The sequence below is a fragment of the Brachionichthys hirsutus genome, chromosome 22, assembly GCF_040956055.1.
Source record: "Brachionichthys hirsutus isolate HB-005 chromosome 22, CSIRO-AGI_Bhir_v1, whole genome shotgun sequence".
Lineage (NCBI taxonomy): Eukaryota > Metazoa > Chordata > Actinopteri > Lophiiformes > Brachionichthyidae > Brachionichthys > Brachionichthys hirsutus.
Window position 1 is genome coordinate 8,518,903 of NC_090918.1, and position 18,966 is coordinate 8,537,868.

The 18,966-nt window shown below is 47.0% G+C and overlaps 2 protein-coding genes across 3 annotated transcripts; both read right to left on the reverse strand.

Annotated features, from left to right (window-relative positions):
• Positions 1-122: 122 nt before the first annotated feature.
• LOC137910702 (ADP-ribosylation factor GTPase-activating protein 3-like) lies at positions 123-6,186 on the reverse strand. The gene is made up of 17 exons (XM_068755090.1): positions 6,055-6,186; positions 5,368-5,486; positions 5,121-5,193; positions 4,870-5,001; positions 4,727-4,804; positions 4,551-4,635; positions 4,422-4,481; positions 4,291-4,337; positions 4,049-4,185; positions 3,792-3,923; positions 3,557-3,694; positions 3,322-3,471; positions 3,129-3,246; positions 2,446-2,533; positions 2,386-2,387; positions 2,120-2,242; positions 123-2,034 (listed from the first exon to the last, which is right to left on the reverse strand). Exons 1-17 carry the CDS (start codon positions 6,121-6,123, stop codon positions 2,017-2,019), a joined length of 1,569 nt encoding a protein of 522 aa, XP_068611191.1. The 5' UTR covers positions 6,124-6,186; the 3' UTR covers positions 123-2,016.
• Positions 6,187-6,738: 552 nt separating this feature from the next.
• Positions 6,739-14,830, reverse strand: pacsin2 (protein kinase C and casein kinase substrate in neurons 2). 2 transcript variants are annotated; one of them, XM_068755061.1, is made up of 10 exons: positions 14,774-14,830; positions 14,235-14,391; positions 13,896-14,131; positions 12,447-12,599; positions 12,178-12,353; positions 11,981-12,101; positions 10,965-11,095; positions 9,745-9,885; positions 8,580-8,761; positions 6,739-8,492 (listed from the first exon to the last, which is right to left on the reverse strand). In XM_068755061.1, the coding sequence occupies exons 1-10, from the start codon at positions 14,828-14,830 to the stop codon at positions 8,380-8,382; spliced, it is 1,467 nt and encodes a 488-aa protein (XP_068611162.1). In that variant the 3' UTR covers positions 6,739-8,379. The 2 variants fall into 2 exon arrangements, with proteins under 2 accessions (XP_068611162.1, XP_068611163.1); XM_068755062.1 differs by lacking the exon at positions 9,745-9,885.
• Positions 14,831-18,966: the final 4,136 nt, after the last annotated feature.

The window sequence follows — 18,966 nt, forward strand, 5'->3', positions numbered from 1 at the left end:
GTCGGCATTCGAGGGGCGGTTCTGGGTTCGTGACGCTTTTTACGTAGAGCCGCAACAATGAATTGATCGATGAGGAGAGGAGTCGATACTGTGAGGTGCAGGCACAAAATGATAACAGCTGCTTTACGCACGAGCTACTTTATTAGCATGTTTCCAAAAGTCTTACATTTCAAGTGTCAAAATATGTCAAAACTTGATTTTCTGAAGCTTTAAAAAAAAAAAAACAATGAGTCAAAGCCCTGTACAACAATGTAATACAGGTTCAGCTCACTGTACAGTTTTAACAGTTTTAATGAACGCGTTTACCTGGTCTTTATGCAACGGGCGGCCTCCAGCTACCCTGCATTCAGGTTTGAGGCAGGACATAAACAAGGGCCATGCAAAAGTACACCAGCAACGGTTCCTTTGTGTCACCATCGACAGCAGCAGACGCAAAGAACACGACACAGAAGCTCCTCTTCAACACGAAGCCAACGCACGGCTGCAGCACAGCACAATCAAGCAGAGCTGCCGTCTGCAAACGAGCAACTCATTTCTGTGCAAACTCGGATAAGAAGAAGAAGACGCTAGCTGGAGATCTTTGGACTAAGGCGTAGAGTGACGACGTAAACAACGGTTCGGTCGTTGAAGGACCTGCGACCTTCACTTTGACTTCTAACTTTAAATCTCACACAATAAATTAAGTAACATCTCAGGTATAACCATCCTGTTACCAAGCAGGGCTACAGAAGCGCTAATCCCTAATCACAGTCCTGATTTAGCATTTTTTAGCATCATGGCAAACCTTATCTGAAGCGCGGCTACGGACCCACAAGGTGCTGCTATATCGCTTATAAGTGTGAAATCCCCCCCCCCCCCCCAAATCACACTGGAGCACCTCCTGTCATGCTACTTGTACAGCTCAGGTATATTTCACAGAATTAAAGACGCGGGGTCTTTGGTAGCATCTTAGAGGAAAATAAAAATAACTGACGGCTTTAGAGGGGTCGACAACGTGAACGATTTAGGTGTGTGTGGCTCCAAAGAGGAACCGCACACACGCTACTCCAGCCATTAAATGAAATAACGAAGGCAGTGCAGATAGTCGGTGCAGATGTTCTAATTCCAAGAGCAAACTTGAATTCAAACCAAAGCGTCATCGAAAGGAAACTCCCCTTTTCAATAGATTTGATCCACTTATTCTTCACGACAAGGTCTGAAGGCGTCCAGTCAACTGGATTGAAGGACAAATATACAGAGTACTCCCTAAAGATATAACGCAACAATTAAATTAATTGCTTCTTTATCATTTTAAGGGACTGGATTTGATGGAGATTCATAATGCTCTCATTTAAGACTGTTAAAAATCACAGGACAGGCGCATTCCCACAGAAAGATGATGACGATTATGTGACGAAGAGGCCAAATCCATATTTACATAACTGTTAATATTTGCAATAAAGAAATGTATATTGTATGTCATTGTGAAGTTTTAGCCCTGACCTGTGTACGACAACACATTCATTTTCAAAACAAAAGCACAAGGATGACACAGAGAGTATAAATAATATAATAATACGACAAGCAGGAGAATGTTGGCTAAATAAAAACAGATTTTTCTTCATGAACTTAAGGAATGAAAAAGTAAATCCCCTTTTCACAAGACAAACTTTCTCAGACTGCTACACGTTAAAATATATAAACCCCCCCCCCCCCCCGACCACAAAGCAGTAAAGTTACACCCTGCAAACTTAAATATTCTTCATATCTGAAAAGACGCCTGTCGGGGAAAATAATTGTGCTTCAGTCGTCTTGATTATAACAACTTGTCTACATGTCTACATTACCTAATAAAAAACTAGATATATGTATACAGGATTATTTGGGGGCACATGTGGCTGTCATAGAGCATTTCTGACCCGCAGCACTGATTGATCTTTCTTTCTTTCATACCCCCAAAACTCACTGGGGAAACGCATCGCTACAAAAGGACGGCTGCAAAAGCCCCGGGTTCCAAGAGCAGACAGAACCTCTAACTCAGGAGTTATAGTGATCCTGAAAAAACAAACAAACACGTCATTAGAGCTCGTGTTCGTCAGACCGGACGCTTCATCAGGAAACGCTGCACGTCTCGACCGACCTGAATCGTGTTGACCACGCCGCTGGCCATGACAGAGAGTTTCCCGGCGACAGTGCGCACTCCCAGTTTGAGCTGCGACATGTCAGGAGCGCTGGGAAGAACGTTGGTCAGGCGGTACGAGCTCTGAACTGTGCAAAGGATGAACACAGCACATCTTTAATGGGTTTTATCAACAAACAAAAAAAAGCACAAACAGATCAGCATGAATAGATCAATCGCATGAACTCTGTAGAGGAAAAAAAAGAAGTATGCGCACATAGCTTTACTCCTATTTGAAATAAACGGCAGCTAAATAACACATTTTCAACAACGCAGAAGTCTCCTACCAGGCCGCTTCTTTGGATCGTCGAAAAGGTCGGCTGAGCTTATAGAGGAGCTCCCGGAAAATCTTTCCAGCTGCGTTCTGGCCTCGTACTAAACAGAAACAGACGGAGTGTAAATGTTACAAACGGCTCAGACCATTTGATGCATCGTAATCTCTACGGGAGGAAATCAGTGTGCAAAGATATGTGTGCGCAGGGAAAGAAAAGAATTGTTGGGAATTGGATTTTCAGTTATTAAATGATCTTTCAGTTGTTTAAAAATAAAATATATATCTGAAGCACAAACGGTCAATTTTGGATTTAGTTTCTCCGACTATCCAGTTCTTGATATTCAAAGACAGGACTTTGAATATCAAACAGACAAGAGTACTTAGTTTGAGGTGCCAATAATGTTGATGCCATCGACAATAATCATTCCTAGTGAACTCCAGCCATCCCGGAGGAAACGGGAGAACCCGGAGAAATCCCACACGGACACGGGGAGACCGCCACACAGGTAGGGTTCGAACAGAAAACACAAACCTTCTTGCCGTGAGGTGACAGCGCTAACCGCTACACCACTAGTACTTATTTAAAAGTGACATTTTTTTAAAATAAAAGCCTCGTGCTACGCAAACCAACTCTAACAATAAACAAAACAGGAAATACAAAATAAACAGGAGGATGTCCAATTCCGACTTGCGTACATCAGATTTATCCTGTTTTCCAAAATACATGTCAGAGGAGATGGACTTCGCATCTCCAAACTTGGACAGAGCTTCTCCCGTGTCCGTTACTGGCTCTGGTTTCCTTCTGGCTGTGGGCCTGGCGACAAACGGAAACGATTATAAAAACGGAAACGTTTCGTCGTCGTCAGCGAGACGCACGTCGGCGGCGCACCTGTCATCCATCGCGGAGATCAAGTAGACGTCAGACTCTGGCTTTGTGTTCTTCTTCAGGCTCATCCAGCCGCGTTCCTCTCCTCCATCCTCCCACCGTGAGGAAGAACGATCCGAGCTTTCTGTGTGATCGTCAAAGCGGGACGAGACCCTGGCGGGAGAGAGAAATGTACAATATCGTCACAGGAAACAGAAACGCACAGCCGGGGGACAATGCGTCCGATCCATTTACGGACTTCGAGGTGAAGGACCCTTCGTCGTCGTCGTCGGCGGCGTCTTTAAAACCAAACCGCCGTCCTCTGGTGGTCTTGGCCCCCAGGGGATTCTCTTGCTGAATAACTTGCATGTCTGACGTCACAGAGTGAGACACGCCACTGGTGAGAACAAAGCGACGACGGCAAGCGAAATTAATCAAAGCCGGGGAAAAAGGGAATCTTTAAATCTTAAAATGCGTCCGCTCGTCGTCGTCACCTCCTGATGCCGAGACCCATGCCCAGCCTCTCAGCTTGCTCTTTCTTCTTCCCCTCCAAGCCCTTTAGATTCTTCTCTCCCATTTTCCTCTGCTGCTCAAGATCTTTGCAGGCCAGTCGCAGGGACGGAGCCCTGGGGAGGGGGGGAGGCGCTCGAGTTAAAGAGCAGCAACGGAACGGTGGGAGCTAAATAAACGCATACGTTCACTGCCCAAAGGAGAGATTTAAATGATCAAAAAGAATAAACAAAGAACACACATGAATTGATCAGGCGGGACATTCCTGGCCTCGTCTTTCTCCCGCAGCTTGTCAGCAGCTTGGGCCTTCTTCTCCAGCTCGGTGAAGCTCTTGCCGCTGACCTTCTGGGCACCGAGACCTCCCTTCTTCGAGGCTAGCTGGAAGCCGACACGGCACAGAAGCGACACTTTGAATGCAGCCGCCTGATGATTTCACGCGTTCCGCCCAGCCGGAGCGCTTCAGACAAACAGTGAGGGACTTACCGTTTTCTTAGCAGCAGCTGGCTTCTTCTTAAGAAGAGAGGGAAGCTCTGGAGGGACGGAAGAAGAGCGAAGTCTCCTTCAACATCTACTAGGTAGGTAACAAGCTTTGAAATCAGAATTCTGAAACCAACCTGGGTTGGCTTTTGGAGAAGTGCTCAGCATGTCCACACTCGGGCCCTCCTCCGGATTACCTGAAAGGTTTTAACATAAATAAATACGGCTAGTGCACATCGGTTTGTCGGGATCTCTCTACTGAATACCGTTTTTATCTTCCTCCCGTTCGGCCGTTTCTGACGTGGGCAGGCTGAGGCACATCTTCTCCATGTTCAGATTTTCCGGTTCATTCTGCAACGGCGTTAAAACAGACACAACATTGCAGGTTTGGAACGGAGACGATAAACCACACCCGGGCAAAAGCGAGTCCACAAACCGTTACCTGCGAATGCATACTGAAGAAATCCACTTTGTCATCTGGCAACGCCGGGGACAGAGGGCCCTGACTGTCAAGCCACAACTACAGAGAAGTAGCGGTGAGTACAAAAGCGACCTCCATATACTTAAGGAGCATGCCGGCGTTACCTCCGTGCCGTGGCGCCTGGTGGCTTGCGTGGCTAAGTGCTTGACCTTCGCCCTGTACAGCTGGGCTGCTCGGCTGTTGTACTTGGAGTTGGCAGCGGCGGCCGTGCAGCCGTGCTGGTCGAAAAAGCCAATCTGCCAGAACAAACACGACACGGGAGACGGGGAGGGGAGGGGAGAGTCAAGCTGGGATTACGGAGCGGCGAGGATTCCGTTTGACCTCGTGCTGCGGTCGGGCCTTAAAGGTTACTGACCGCGGTGGCGTTGCCTCCCACTTGCATGCATCTCAACTGAAACCACGACCAATTAAAATCCAGCTCTGTCGACCTGCGGAGAAGGGCCCCAAGTTGGATTTGAACCTGTGAACAGCGCTAATCACTGCGCCACGGACTGAATGTTCCACGAGCAGAAGTGTGGATTGTTTTTACGCCTAAACATTGGAATAGTAATACTGTTCCGTATTTGATCGCGTCTGTTCCGATGCAGGAAGGTGTGATTTACCTGATAAAGGACACGTGGACCCCGAGGGACCGGTGCGTCCCGGAGCAGTCGATGCACAGGAACACTCCGTGGCTGATGCTGGCCCAACTGGGGTTCTTAACCGAGCAGTCGAAGCAAACCTGAGGAGGAAGGCAGCACATGGATGCACAAATATAGCTTCATCTGTGGATGTCATTTTATATGAATGACGCAGGGTAGATCTCAGCCTCAGAAACGTCAGAAACATGGAGGTAAACAACGCAAGGGCTGTTCCGTAGAGCCGCTTTAAAGCAGCGTAGTCCAGACAGCTGTTACTGAAGCCGGGTGACGTTTACCGGGAAACAAAACGCACTTTTCTTACATTGAATATTTACGTGAAGCGCGAACATTTCTCCAAATATACGCGAAGCGAAACGAATTTAAAACCTCCGGCTAACGTTAAATGGCTGTTAAATGTAGCTAGCTTAGCTGTCAGCCACTGGGGGACGTTTACGACGGGGATAGAATTCAAAAAGGCCATTAAAAATATTTTTAAGAGGGGACATTCCCCCCACCAAACAACAAATCGATCTAAAATTGGAAAGATATCGGCTATTGGATAAATTAAGCTGCTAATTTAAAGCGAACTCTGGCGCCTGTCAAACTGCGACGTGTCAGATATTCACTTCCGCGTTCAGGAGCGGAGAGTCTCCCGCTCGAAACAATCACCTTATTCGTAGGAACGGACCGAAGCCGCTTGAAAATAGATGCGATTTCCTGCTTGCTTGGCTCCGCCATTGTCTTCTCTCTTTCGGTGTTGTGGTGAAAGAACTAACATGGAAGATGTTGCGTGTTTCCCGAATAATCAGGGAATGTGACACGTCAGTAGGAGAACACCGAGGTCTGCCACTGATTGGATAAGAATCGGCCATGGTAATGTTTTTGTACGAAGGGATTGTGGGTAATGTAGTAGTCATTCACATTTTCCTCGTTCAGCATTTTCCAAAGTAAAATTTAATATATGAATGATTAAGTGTTAAAAGTATTTTTATTTTATTATGTTTTTATCTGTTTAGTTTTACTAAGAATTTTGTTGGCCTGTATAATGTGCAGGTATAATTGACTATGTTAAGGTTAAGTAAGAAAATAACATTCACGCATACAGTATCACTACATACATTTAAAATAACTAACCTTATCCAACACTGCTACAATTCCATGGTTTTGAGCGTTAGTGTGGCTTCTTTGTTCATATTTTTACAATATTTATAAAACTTGAAACAGAACCATGTAACGAACAACATTACAATGACATTTAGCATAATAAACTATTTTCAGTCACTAAACCTAAATTTTATCCAGTAGATGTTTTAATATAAAAATAAGTACATACTCAAGTCAAAGACAAAGTCATTATCTTGTAATTTTTTTACAATAAATGTATTTATTTTGTCGTGGGACAACATTTACAAACGTTACTGTGCAAGTACAGCTGTTGCTGTGTTTTAACCACAGCATGCCCTGAAAATATGGCAAAACATCTCTTTTCTCACTACTATTAAGACAAAAAACCATCAGTATTCTTCTTGTACTGCTTGTTGAAGGCATCAAATAGCATTTTTGGAAGAGTTAATTGACAAAATTGAAATGTAAGAAATTTAGAGCTTGCACGAGTGAAAAGCCTGCAGTTCATCTTGGCAAAAAGAAATATGTAAGACAAAAAAAACTACTAGGACATAAAACAGAAGAAGCTCATGAAATGATGCACTAGATTCACCATCATTCATGTCATAGCTCCAAAAAGAAAGTTAGCAATTATTCACAATTCATTTATTAATTACGTTAATTAATATGGCCATCAGTTAAGGTGGAAAAAATCATATCTGCGAAGGTAAAAATACATAAAAAATGATTCGCAAAAAATATTTAAATTCCCATACAACTGCATTATCAGTCACAGCATTCTAGCAAAAGCTGAACAAAGGCCATTGTGGTATTATAAATTAACAATCACTAATTTAATCCGGCATGTTTCATCCAAGTTATTTACATGCATGCATGAAACACCAGATACACGCTCCTGTGTCAACTCCACTACAACTTGAAAATCATTCAGAGCTGCATGAAACGTAACCCACACAGCATTACGATCTACGATCAAAGGAAAGCAGATAGATGAGTGTGAAAAGCTTGGGCACAGTTAAGAGGTTTAGTGGGTCAGTGGTTGCAGAAATCAGTGAGTGAACAATCAATAAGTGACAATAAAAATCAGAGAACATACATTCATCTGCGGTGAGTGGAGGAACCCACTCACTGTGAACTAAATGAAGGGAACCTCAGGGCGAGGCTTGGACGATCCTTATGAAATATCTACAACAGTAAATGAAGATGGGGGAAAAAAAGGCAACGCAACTAGTTAAATTGATTTTAAAAAAAAACAATCGAATTAAATTTGGCACAATTAGGTAATATATGGGCTACTTTGTGTTTTAAAAAAAAATCAAACAAGTAACATTCATGTTCTGGATCCCAGCAGGTAGAAATGGCTTAATAGCTAAAAAAAGATCCATCTATCAGCGGGTTCATCTCCGTTAATGAATCCACAGATGCTTCACTTCTTAAGGCTACATGTAACATTGCAAGACGATTTGTCAGAGTGTCATCCCAGTGTTTCATTTAATCCGTCTGTAAATTCACACATTTTCATAGACTCTCGTCTCATATGTTCTCAAAAAGATATTTCTGTAACAGTAGAAATCAAATTCATATCATGCGTAACGTGTCTCACACTGACAGCAAACTTTTTTTTTGTGTTATCTTTCTCTCCTGGAATCCAGCTGGAAACTTGTGCTAACTTTCCATCCCAGTATTTAGCTTCTTACGAGGGCCGACCGTGGCCAAACATAAACATCTCAAACGGTCCTTCAATAATCTGCGCCTTCACGTCTCTGTCCTTCTTCCACCCAAGTCCGGTCCTCACCAACAGGGGAGAAAAAGGGTTGAAAACAGACCAGAGGCTTCTCGTTTCCAGCTGCAGTCACTGTGCGATCATCATTACTGGATGTCTTCCACATAGTTGGCGGGATAGAGGCCTATTTTCCCATCCTTGAGCCGGCCTTTGCACCAACCCTGGTCGTCTTCGTCACCGATTTTGGAGAGTTCATCCCCTGGAGGATGAAAAGGATGAAGTCATATTTGCATTCGAGAAACCTACCGGGATTTACCAATTTGGGTGTCCTCCATTGGGTCCTCACCTGCTTTGAAGGTCAGTTCGTCCTGCTCTTGTCCATCGTAGTCATAGAGGGCTCTGACGGGGACGGCGACGACCGGGGACGCTGGCTCGTCTTCAAATGGATTCCCTTCGCCGTTGGAGGAGAAAGGGTTCCCGCCCGCGTCTTTGTCCGACCAGTCTCGAGTCTTCTCCACACTATTTGCGCTGCACGGATCGACAAAGATACATCCACTTTAAAATAAAAACCCAACATGTGTATTACCTTGGTGGGACAAAAGCTGGGCTAAAAGGTCAGAGCGAGAAAAGTGAGGACAAATAAACACGCCAAGAAATAAGAGTTAAAAAATAAAATAGAGAACACCTCCAAATCCATGTGAACATTTCCCGTTCAGGTCAAAGAAGGTGGAACACGTGCTTAATCATGACATCAGCGCTACAAAGCAAGCATTTTGGCTCAGGCAGGATGTCAAGTGATTTAAAAGTGGCTTCGATGCTACTTAAAGATCAACTCGTGGCGCGCAGAATGCCGAGAGAAGCTAATGCAACACCAACGACAACATGACCGCATTTCAAATAACGCGAGAAACGCCGCAACACGAGGACCAAGCAAGACGAATTATTGTTGGGGAGATGCGTGATTGGATTCTGAACCTGAGCGGCCAGCAGGCGGCGCCACACAAACACCAGACGCACATCAGCAACATAAAGAAAAACGACTTACAGTCAGATCTAGTCGGCTCCTGTCACTGCAACTTTACTATTGATTTTGTTTTCCTTAATCAAGTTTATGACAAATAAAATGCAGCGTGATGGAATTGAATTCAAGAGCAATCCGTTTAATGCGTTAAAGATTTAGATCTGACTGCAAGACAGAAACGTTTCCTGCAGCGCCGCCATGCGTCTCCATGTCATGGCGCCGGTAGGAGCAGAGGTCTTGTGTGTGTGTGTGTGTGTGTGTGTGTGTGTGTGTGTGTGTGTGTGTGTGTGTGCGTGTGTGTGTGTGATACCATTCAACTGACCATGCAGAGAAACACAACAACCTTCCACCTGAGAGAGGAGAAAGGCTGATAATGAAGAAGGGAGCAAAAAAAAAAAGCAAGAAATGGCGATCCATGAAAGAGAGATAGAAACCGGGAGGCATGGAGGCTGTGGGCGGGCGGGCGGAGCGGTTTCTCCTGTTCACCAACGTTTTTATTTCCTCTTTATTCCCACTGATGTGGTTGACTGTGGTCTCCAGCGCCGGTGCCTTCTCCTCCTCCGCTCCCTCCTCGTCGTCTTCATCGAAAGGGTTTGAGCCCACTGGTGCCGCTACAGTGGGCACAGTCAGGCTGGCGAAATGGGGCACAAGTGAGAGACGGCTTGTTGACATGCGCGCACACACACACACACACACACCTGCGACACAGGTAATCCAATAATCAGAGCTCTACTTTATGGCTCAACGCGTAAAACGACGCATCACTTCCTGTTCTGACTATCAAACGGTTAACGGTCAGATCTGGGGGCGGTTGGCGGACAGTATTTCTTTGGGGCAGTTTTCTTCCTACCAGTTTCCTGCGTGAGAAGAAACAGAGTTTCTGCTTACATTTTGCTGGAGCGACCACAAACGCCAGCAGCTCTCAGCCGTCCCGCAGAGGAGCAGAGAAACGCGAACGCCTTTGTTTGGTGAGGCCGGAGGCAAACACAACCCCACAGAATGCAACTCTGGGTGATGTCAGTCAACAAACGAAACTGCCACTATCAGCACGGGGCCGAGCCCTTCTGGGGTTCAGTAACCCGTCTTATCCCGTGGGAATTGAACCATTTCGGACAAACAGCTTTCACTGAGAGGATTCCGAGCGACCGCGTTCAGAAACGCGACGCTGCACATAAAAAGCCTCCGATCACACCCCCAGATTTAGGATGCTGGTTGTGGGGGAGGGGGGGGGGGGTTAAACAATTTCCAAGTTCATATGCCAAATGCTTTCCATTCCTTCTGTCGACTCCTCTCCAGTAGTTCTTATCGCTTGTGCCTCCGTGCGACTGACCGCACGTAAGGAACCTGTGAATTAGAATCCTGAAAACATTATTTAATCCTTTAACTTGAAACCTTCTTTAATCTTTTCGCTGCAGTGCTAACATCCAACGCGATGCTTTGTTCTGATGTCGTCAGCGCTGGACCAGCTGATTCCCGTCACACACGGATTAATTCTTTCCCATCAAACTGCAACAGCATGTTTACCGTTAACCAGCTATGAGTCACTGGGGGGGGGGGGGGGGGGGGCATTTGTTATGTAATGGTTGACTTGCGTTCCTTAAGAGGAGTTAACAGCATCCTCTGATGAGTGTGTTTGTGCCTGTGAATCCCTGAAGAGATTGTTAGAGAGGAGGGGGGGCGGGGCTTGTCAGCGTGGGATGGCGGATCTACCTGCTGCTCTCTTTGGCCGTCTGGACAGGTTGGTCTGACCCAGTTTGGCTGATGCCCGTCAGAGTGACGCCCTCGGCTGGCTTCTTCTTTTCCCGTCTGCTGAGCGTTCGGTTCAGATCGATGGACCAATCCTGGCAGACACACGCAGTGGAAATACACTGTAGGTCCGATTCAATGAGACGCGACCCCTGTTTGCAGCACCAAGCAGCCCCCCCCCTCCCCCTCCACCAGAGGCTTACCAGCGAGAGGGGAGAAAACGGAGACAGCCCAATACCGTTCCACAACATTTACAGAAAAGAAAATGCTCTTCTGTGCAGATGTGGTTAGAAATATGTCTCCCGCATGACTGGAGTAAAAAAACGCATTTTTGGCAGCGGCGCGGCGTCCGCATGAACCACCTGCATCTTTGTCGGGTTAATAGTCCATTCTAGAAGTTCAAAACAACCACGTCAAACGCACACAGATAGACGGAAGCAGGAAGGAGCGAGAGTGTCCAAAAAGATCCCCTCCCATTCAGAACTCACTAGAATGGACCTTCGTCTAAAGGTGTGAGGATGGGACCAGTCCAAATTCTGTCAGACACGGGGGGGGGAGCAGGTGAAGGAGGGTTAACGTGGTGAGCACAGTCTAACCCTAAACTATGTAAGATACAGTGAAAGATGCACAAATAAAAGTAAAAACTGCTAATTACGCAACGACCGACATCAAACTGACATCTTCAACGGCCAAAAACTCCAGAACCAAACATGGTAGGAACAGTTTGTTTTCCTGATGAATGAAGAGATTTTAATCTTTCTGCTGGATAGTCGTAGTACTTGTACTCTAACATTCTACATTCTATCTAATAAATATATTCATCATCACAAAATATTATGCGGGGCTTGAAAAATAGGACAAAATGAGCGAAAAAACGGAGGCACTCGGCTGAGCTAAAACGGGCTGGCACTGAAAGAGTTAAGGTAAGGGCCCGTGATCGATGAAGATATCGAAGGGAGTCGTATCCAAGGGTGCGGTACCTCAAACTGGGGCCAGTTCATCGGCATGCCGGGGCCATGGCTGGCCCGGAACCACTTCAGATCCTCCTCAGCGTCGGTGGCAGAGGCCGTGTCCTCCAGCGTGTGGTAGACGGTCTGGAATCTGCACACAGCGTTGTGAAAGCAGAGCGACCGGCGTCTCGGTCGTCTCAAAGCGGCGGCGGCGTCTCGTATCTGACCTGTGATTGGACGAGAGATCCAGGTGCTGCTTCACCTCCAGCAGCAGCTCCCTGAAGAAGCGGATGCGCTTGTCTTCAAACTCCTGCCACTGCTCGAACACCTGCTCCATGTTCTCCATGTACTGAGGGGTCAGCTTGTCCAGCTCCTCCAGGGATTTCTCGTAGCGTTCCTTAGTCTGGCAGAACGGGAGCGAAGTGATTTACCAAGGTGAGAAACGGTTCATCTTGCAGCAGATGACAGGAACAAGCTCCTCCCCCTCCTCCTCTACCTTCTGCACCTCCTGCTGACATTTCTCCACCTTTTCCTGGAGCTTCTTCTGGGTATCGGCGTTGTTGCTGTCCAGCTTGCTGCTGTTCTCCCGACTGGCTGCCAGCTTCTCTTCTTTACAGGCAGAATGGTACGACTTCTTCATCGTCTCCACCTGCAGTCGGCCATAAGCACGCAATGCGTGACCTTTGAACGCGGCGGCGAGGCTAACATTACGCCGACCTCGTATCGGCCGTTTGACATTTTTGGAAACACGAGAATTTGCTAATTAGAGAAGTGTGGAGATATGAATGCAGGAAGAAGCGATCAGGTTTCTATGCGATCACTCCTTTATCACTTTGCTTATATTTAACGTGCAGTGGAAGCGACCTCGTCCAATGGCGGCTCTATCTGAAACATTTAGGCAGGTACCCAGTGTGACTTGGACAGAAGCCACATCCCCGCAGAACAAATAACAAGGTCACACGTCGGTTCAAGAACTGCAGCCTCTAACATTATGAGAACAAAATGGCAGTCGACTAAAACGGACCATGAATCAAAGCCCAGAACAGATTATCACAGGAGATCCTGGATTATGGATGTTCGTTAACGTTGCGTTCAATGAAGCTTCAAAACACGTCCCTCAACATCCCGGTTGATTATTGTCCGATGTTTATATATAATTTGACACAGTGTCGTGTGTGTGTGTGTGTGTGTGTGTGTGTGTGTGTGTTGGGGGGCTCTATCTCACCAGCAAATTTCATCCGGTTCCGGTACAGAATTTTAACCCCATTTACGGATTCAACTCCGATGATTCCGATGATACTTTTCCTGGTCGGTGTATAAAGACACCGAGAACAATTCAGAACCTTCCGAGGATGATCCAGATCACCATGTGGACGGTGTGAATCCAATTAGGAGGGGAATGAGCTGCTTGGTGGAGGTCTGCGCTCTCTGAGTGCTTCTCTAGTTAGCCTAATTTCCTCCCTGTCCTCCATCCCCTGCCTCTGCGTTCAAGCAACACATCACCATGGCTACAAAGCTACATCGCTCTGTCCGTGCTCAATGACAAGGCCAGGATACACCCCCCCCTCCCCCCCCCCCCTCTTTATAACATACACAGGAAAGGGGGTGAGATCCTGTGATGTTACTTGCATGTAAACGCTCTTAAATCAGCGCCCAGAAACCGACAGGAACGCCTGTCGTTCCCAGCAGGAAGGCGCATCGACCCCCCCCCCCCCCCCAGCACTCCTCCTGTGTCTGTTGCTTTCAAAGACAGTCAGAAAACAACAGGACTCAGGACTGTGTGTTCTGTCTGTCATGGAGGTAAAACGGCGTAACCAATCGAACCGAGGGGGTGAAATGAATAAATGAAGCTGCAATGGACATTTATAGTTTAGAAAATGCTTCAGATACTCCCAGCAGATGCTAAGCATGAAGCTAATTTAGCATGCCGCGTGCTCCCGCTGACCTCTTTCAGCTTTTTCGCCCAGGGCTTCTGAGCCTTGCGGAAGCCGTCGTCGGCCTCCTTCGTCTCCTTGAAGCCCCCGATCATCTGCTTGTGGTAGGCGTCCCTCTGCCAGTTCTTCAGCTTCTCGTAGTCTTCGCCCATTAGCGCCGCCTTCACCTCCATGTGGAGCTCGCTCACCTTCTCGGCCTCCGTGCACAGGGCGGACCACGCTCGCTCCAGCGTGCCGTACTGAGGGCCTGGGGAGAGACGCGGTTCGCGAGTCAGAAATAAAACCAAAATAATGACGTGATCATTTTGAAGGCATGAATACGTTAGCAACGGGAGATCCATTTTGCACACCTTTGTCGACGAGTTGCCGCCAGCGCTTCCCCCACTCCGTGAGCTGCTGCGCGTACGACTTTTCGATGCGTGCGCGCTCGTGAAGACAGTTCATCAGGTCATTGCAGAGCCGGCTGCCGTCATCGACCCGCTTCACCGTTCGCTTATAGTTACCAACCTGAGAACCAACGACAGATGCAAAGTAAAAAAAAAAGAAAAGAAAAGAAAGGAGAAGGAGGAATGTAAAATGGCTGCATGTGGCGTCTTCACTTCACGCGGCGCAGTGTCCTCAGATGACTGGACACCGCGCCGTCGTTCACATCGTCTTATTGTTCTATGTTGCGACCTTCAACTTAGATACGGTCTGTACCTCGGGGCGCACACACACACACACACACACACACACACACACACACACACACACACATGCACACACACACACACACACTCCTCCCTTCCCAGCTCTCACTTGATTCATGCACACCGAACTGCAGATACATTATTGTAAAGGTTTACTATAATAATATAGTACATAATATAAACGTGCACAAACACCTCACCTCCCAGAAGCTGTCACTGGAGACGTCAATCGCCGAGTCCTCGTAGGAGCCTGACATTGCTGCTTCCCGCCCCCCCCCCCACGTTAAACTCAGTGTGTAGGACCTAGAAAGACACACAACAACCTGAGTCTCAGTGGTTGGACGGGATGATTGCGAGATTCATCTCGATTCACATGTGGCCATCAGATCTTTAAATGAAGGAGATTCTTCTGCATTTTATTTTGCAAGCTGCAAACGCCATTACTTCCGTCTAGCGAATCTTAGCCTAGAAACGCAGGGCGACGTTGCTTTCCACCTCAACCAATGACAATGCAGCGTTACACCGCGCGTTTCATCGAGGCCGAGAGCCCCGGCAGCCGAAGCGTTTAAACATATAACGGCATGAATCCCCCGGGGCGGCAAGGTTAATAAAGTTAGTAACAATCCTTTAACAGACGGGAACTAAAACACGTCTAAGAAGTACCGCTCTGGAAATCTGAAGGATGATACGTTACCTCAGTTCCCTAAACACACCACAAACGCACGGACTCTCAGCTGGACCGTGCGTGTGCGTGTGTGTGTGTGTGTGTGTGTGTGTGTGTGTTAAGAGGCACACGGCGGGCGTCTTCCGTTTCCTTCCGATGAGGAGACTCAGACTCTTCATCCCCTCTCCTCATTTCAAAACAGTCGCTCTTTATTCCTCTCCTCCATCCTTCCCCTCTCAGGGCACCCATTCTCTCCTCTCTTGTCCAACCAAATTAAAATAAATTAAGGTCGCTGGCCATTCATTATTCACGCAAAATGATTATCAATTGAGCAGTAATACCACCTAAAACGATCAAATACGTCATTAAAACGAGTGTTTAATGAATTTCATCAAATCCTGACCAGTCTGGGCGGCAATAACTCAACTTTTGAAAACAACACGTCGCTGATATATTTTAAATCTCCTGTATTTCCGTCACTTGGTCCATCATTCACTCTGATAGTGAGCGGCGCCGCCAGAATACTCGTCTCTAAACTCGGACCCATCCCACCTGCGGTGCGATCGGACACGACCGGCATGTCAGGAGGCGCAGATCGCGTTCTGGAGCCAAGCGAGCCCCACAAAGCTTCTTTCAGCGGGAGGGCTGGGAGCTCCGTGTGTGTGTCGGTCGACGGTTATTGGAACGCGGGCCCTCCGTGGCGGGACTCGGACAGAGGGCGGGATTGTGTTTGACGCTAGCTGGGGAACAAGCGTCGCTTTAACGGCGTCTGTAGTTTACAGTCAGGTCAGCGAAACGACCAAAGACGCACAAACAGACGTCGTCCGGCGCCGCTTCTAGAGAAAACCACGTCAGACTTCCTCACGAAACAAGGCCTCGATACTCAGACACCTGTTTCTGTGTGTGTGTGTGTGTGTGTGTGTGTGTGTGTGTGTGTGCGCCATCTCTGTCGATGCATCTACTGGCACCAAATTACTTTGCAGTCGTCTAATAAACACAGCAATCGCTCAAACCTTTTGGGTTAATGAAGAAATGTGCGAAACAGGAGCCTAAGAAACCTCTTTCTTAGCATAACGCATCGAGTTAGAATGGCGTTCTGCTCTTTACGTTGCAGTTTTCCACACTCATCGATCCCCGATCCAGCAAAGGAGAGGGACACGCAAAGGGCGAACGGGACACGCCACGTACACCTCAACACGGCTCGACGCCGCCGAGCACCGACTTCCACAGAGCGATTCATCAGGGCGGCATCACTCTTCCCACGATGAGGGGCACTCCTCAGAGCGCATACCTCAGCCAAGGCCGAGCACGATCGCCTTGATCCGTGCACGGCTCCTCCGCAACGTTTCTAGGAAACTAGTTTTGGTGTTTTATACGCAACGTGGGATATCCGACAACATGCGTCGCATTCTCAATTTCAGGTACGCTGTAGGCGTGTGCGTCAAAGTGGGCGGCGCTGGGCCCCAAAGACGTGGGTGAAACTCCAAGTCAATCATAACAGTTTGATGGAGCACAAGTTAACTTTAGGGTTTGTTATTATTTCATAGCTTCTTGTACAATTCTGACATCCTGCTTGGATGTCGGTTTTATAATCCCGTAGCTCGACTATCAAAGTCGCACAGGTGAAGAAAAAAAAATATTCAGATGCAGAATTCCTTTCTGACAAACGCTAATCCCCAGGCCTGAAAGTACTCGACATCAAACAGGAACAAGCGCCTGCATACCCTCGGAGCGTTACTCTGAACGCGGCTTGAGAACGGCAAACAACGGTGTTGACTCAGTGAAGGTGACGGTCTGAAGTCCACTCAGTTCATCTGCAGAAGGACTCTGGGAAATCCAACGGCGGGCGCTGCCATGGACAAAAAAGACTGGAGAGACATTGAGGACAAAACACAGAACTCAGAATTTGAAGGCGTCTCTGTCGTATAATCTTACACGCAGGAATAACTGACAGCCAACTCGCAATCCCTTCCATCTCGCTGAATTCAGGTTCTCAGATTACAGGTTTCACGGAAAAGCAAAACAAAACAATGATATCGACCGAAGCCCGATAAGCACACCCACAGAGCGCGCTGCTCCTTAAATCGGAACTCGTGAGAGAACAAACGCATTCCTTCGAGCCGCCGCTGTGAGACGCTTCAGCCGGCTCCACCGCACTGTCACCGATCACGAAACTAATTCTACACAAAACAGCATTTCAAGAATCAGCCGTCGATCGGTGCTGCGGATAAACGGCTCGATGGAGCGGCAGCAGACGGCGAGCTGAAGAGGTGGGAGGAGAGGGAGGATGCGAAGATATGACCGTGCTATTAAAAGCACACGAAAGCCTCGTCTGCGTCAGCCTCAACCTAAACAAGAATCAAAGCTCCCGTCCGGTTTCCAAATAGAGACGCGTGACTTACTTCTCCGGGGTTTTACGCACAAGAGGAACCGATCGGTACCTTTCCCTCCAGCTGTTTCCAGCTGTTTCTGCACCATTTATTCCTGAAGACTATTTTCTCTTTGGTCTATAAGATGTAAGCCGTTAGTTGAGAACACATATCACATTTTCCTGGTTGATGCCTTGCAATAAACAAACTACAAACGCCCTAGAGTTAAAGTAAAAGTACGTAAAACTGAACTGGGGTCCAATCAACAGCCACCGCTCATAGTTTTCTTGAAAGATGACCTCAGCAAATGTTGAAGTATTTGCTTATTAATCAATTTAATGAACTGGGAGGAGCATTCCTTCTGGAACTCCAGTGCATTTCTGAGTATTTTTCCAGACCAAACCTTTGCTGGAATGATATTAATCACCGTATTGATTACAAAATAATAATTACAGAAATATAAACCAAGACAAAAAAAAAAAACACTTAAAAGCTGAGTGTAAATGTTAATCTTGGAAACTGCAGGAAGAGAGAATAATTAAACATTAAGCTGACTTGGAAGGTATTTGACTTACTAAAATGAACGCTGCTTATCTGACCTGACCGGGGTCTTTTTTTTTTCTGTTTCCATTTCCTTCCTTTGTTGCATAAAGCGCATCTGAGCTAATCTACCCCGTCGATATTGCAGTTTCACAGCAAGACGTTGCTAAATCCCAACTTTGATGAAAGAAATGAGCTTTTTTTTTTTTTTTTTTTTAAACACACACTTCTGCATAAACTCCAAGGTTAGAAGTTTCCATGGCGATTGCAGGTCATGACCTTGATTTTGTTCACCTCTGCCCTCCTTCCTCGCGTGAGCTCGGCAGCTGCACAGGACCGCCGATCGTAAAAAAGAGAATTGTCAGATTGAACGCGGATCACTCAATTTCACATTTCCAGCCTTTACGTCGACCGACTGAGCTTCAAACTGTGTTCAAGCTGCATTCATGAGGCCCGAAAACACGAGACAATGACACCGTTGGTCCACAAACACCAGGTGAACTGTAGTCTCAACATAACTGATCAAAAGCCCCCATGCCCCCCCCCCCCCAGGGAGAAACAATAGCATTTGTTCCACACTCTCAAGCATTTTCCAGTGGACACGCCAGCAGCACAGAGACGGCAATAACGAAGGGAATTTCTGCGCTACATGCCGGGGAAGGGGGGGCAGGGAGCAGATTAGCATCTCCTGGTGCGCTTTAATGCTGAAGAGTTTTGAGTTAAAGTGTCACGACGACCACAACGTCAGAGAAACCAAAAAAACCTCCACTTCCGCATTCTACAAGAACCAGAAGATCAACGAATGGCCGGTTCTAAAAAA

What these genes read in the sequence shown, in the direction of transcription:
- pacsin2 (XM_068755061.1), bottom strand. Translation starts at nt 14,830, where the DNA reads ATGTCAGGCTCCTACGAGGACTCGGCGATTGACGTCTCCAGTGACAGC. An exon ending in GCGGCAACTCGTCGACAAAG is followed by an intron (nt 14,132 to 14,234) that starts GTGTGCAAAATG and finishes GTCTCTCCCCAG; the next exon opens with GCCCTCAGTACGGCACGCTG. An exon ending in GTCAGCAGGAGGTGCAGAAG is followed by an intron (nt 12,354 to 12,446) that starts GTAGAGGAGGAG and finishes CCGTTCTGCCAG; the next exon opens with ACTAAGGAACGCTACGAGAA.
- LOC137910702 (XM_068755090.1), bottom strand. Translation starts at nt 6,123, where the DNA reads ATGGCGGAGCCAAGCAAGCAGGAAATCGCATCTATTTTCAAGCGGCTT. An exon ending in ATCTCCGCGATGGATGACAG is followed by an intron (nt 3,247 to 3,321) that starts GTGCGCCGCCGA and finishes GTTTGTCGCCAG; the next exon opens with GCCCACAGCCAGAAGGAAAC. An exon ending in GAAAACAGGATAAATCTGAT is followed by an intron (nt 2,534 to 3,128) that starts GTACGCAAGTCG and finishes GTTTCTGTTTAG; the next exon opens with TACGAGGCCAGAACGCAGCT.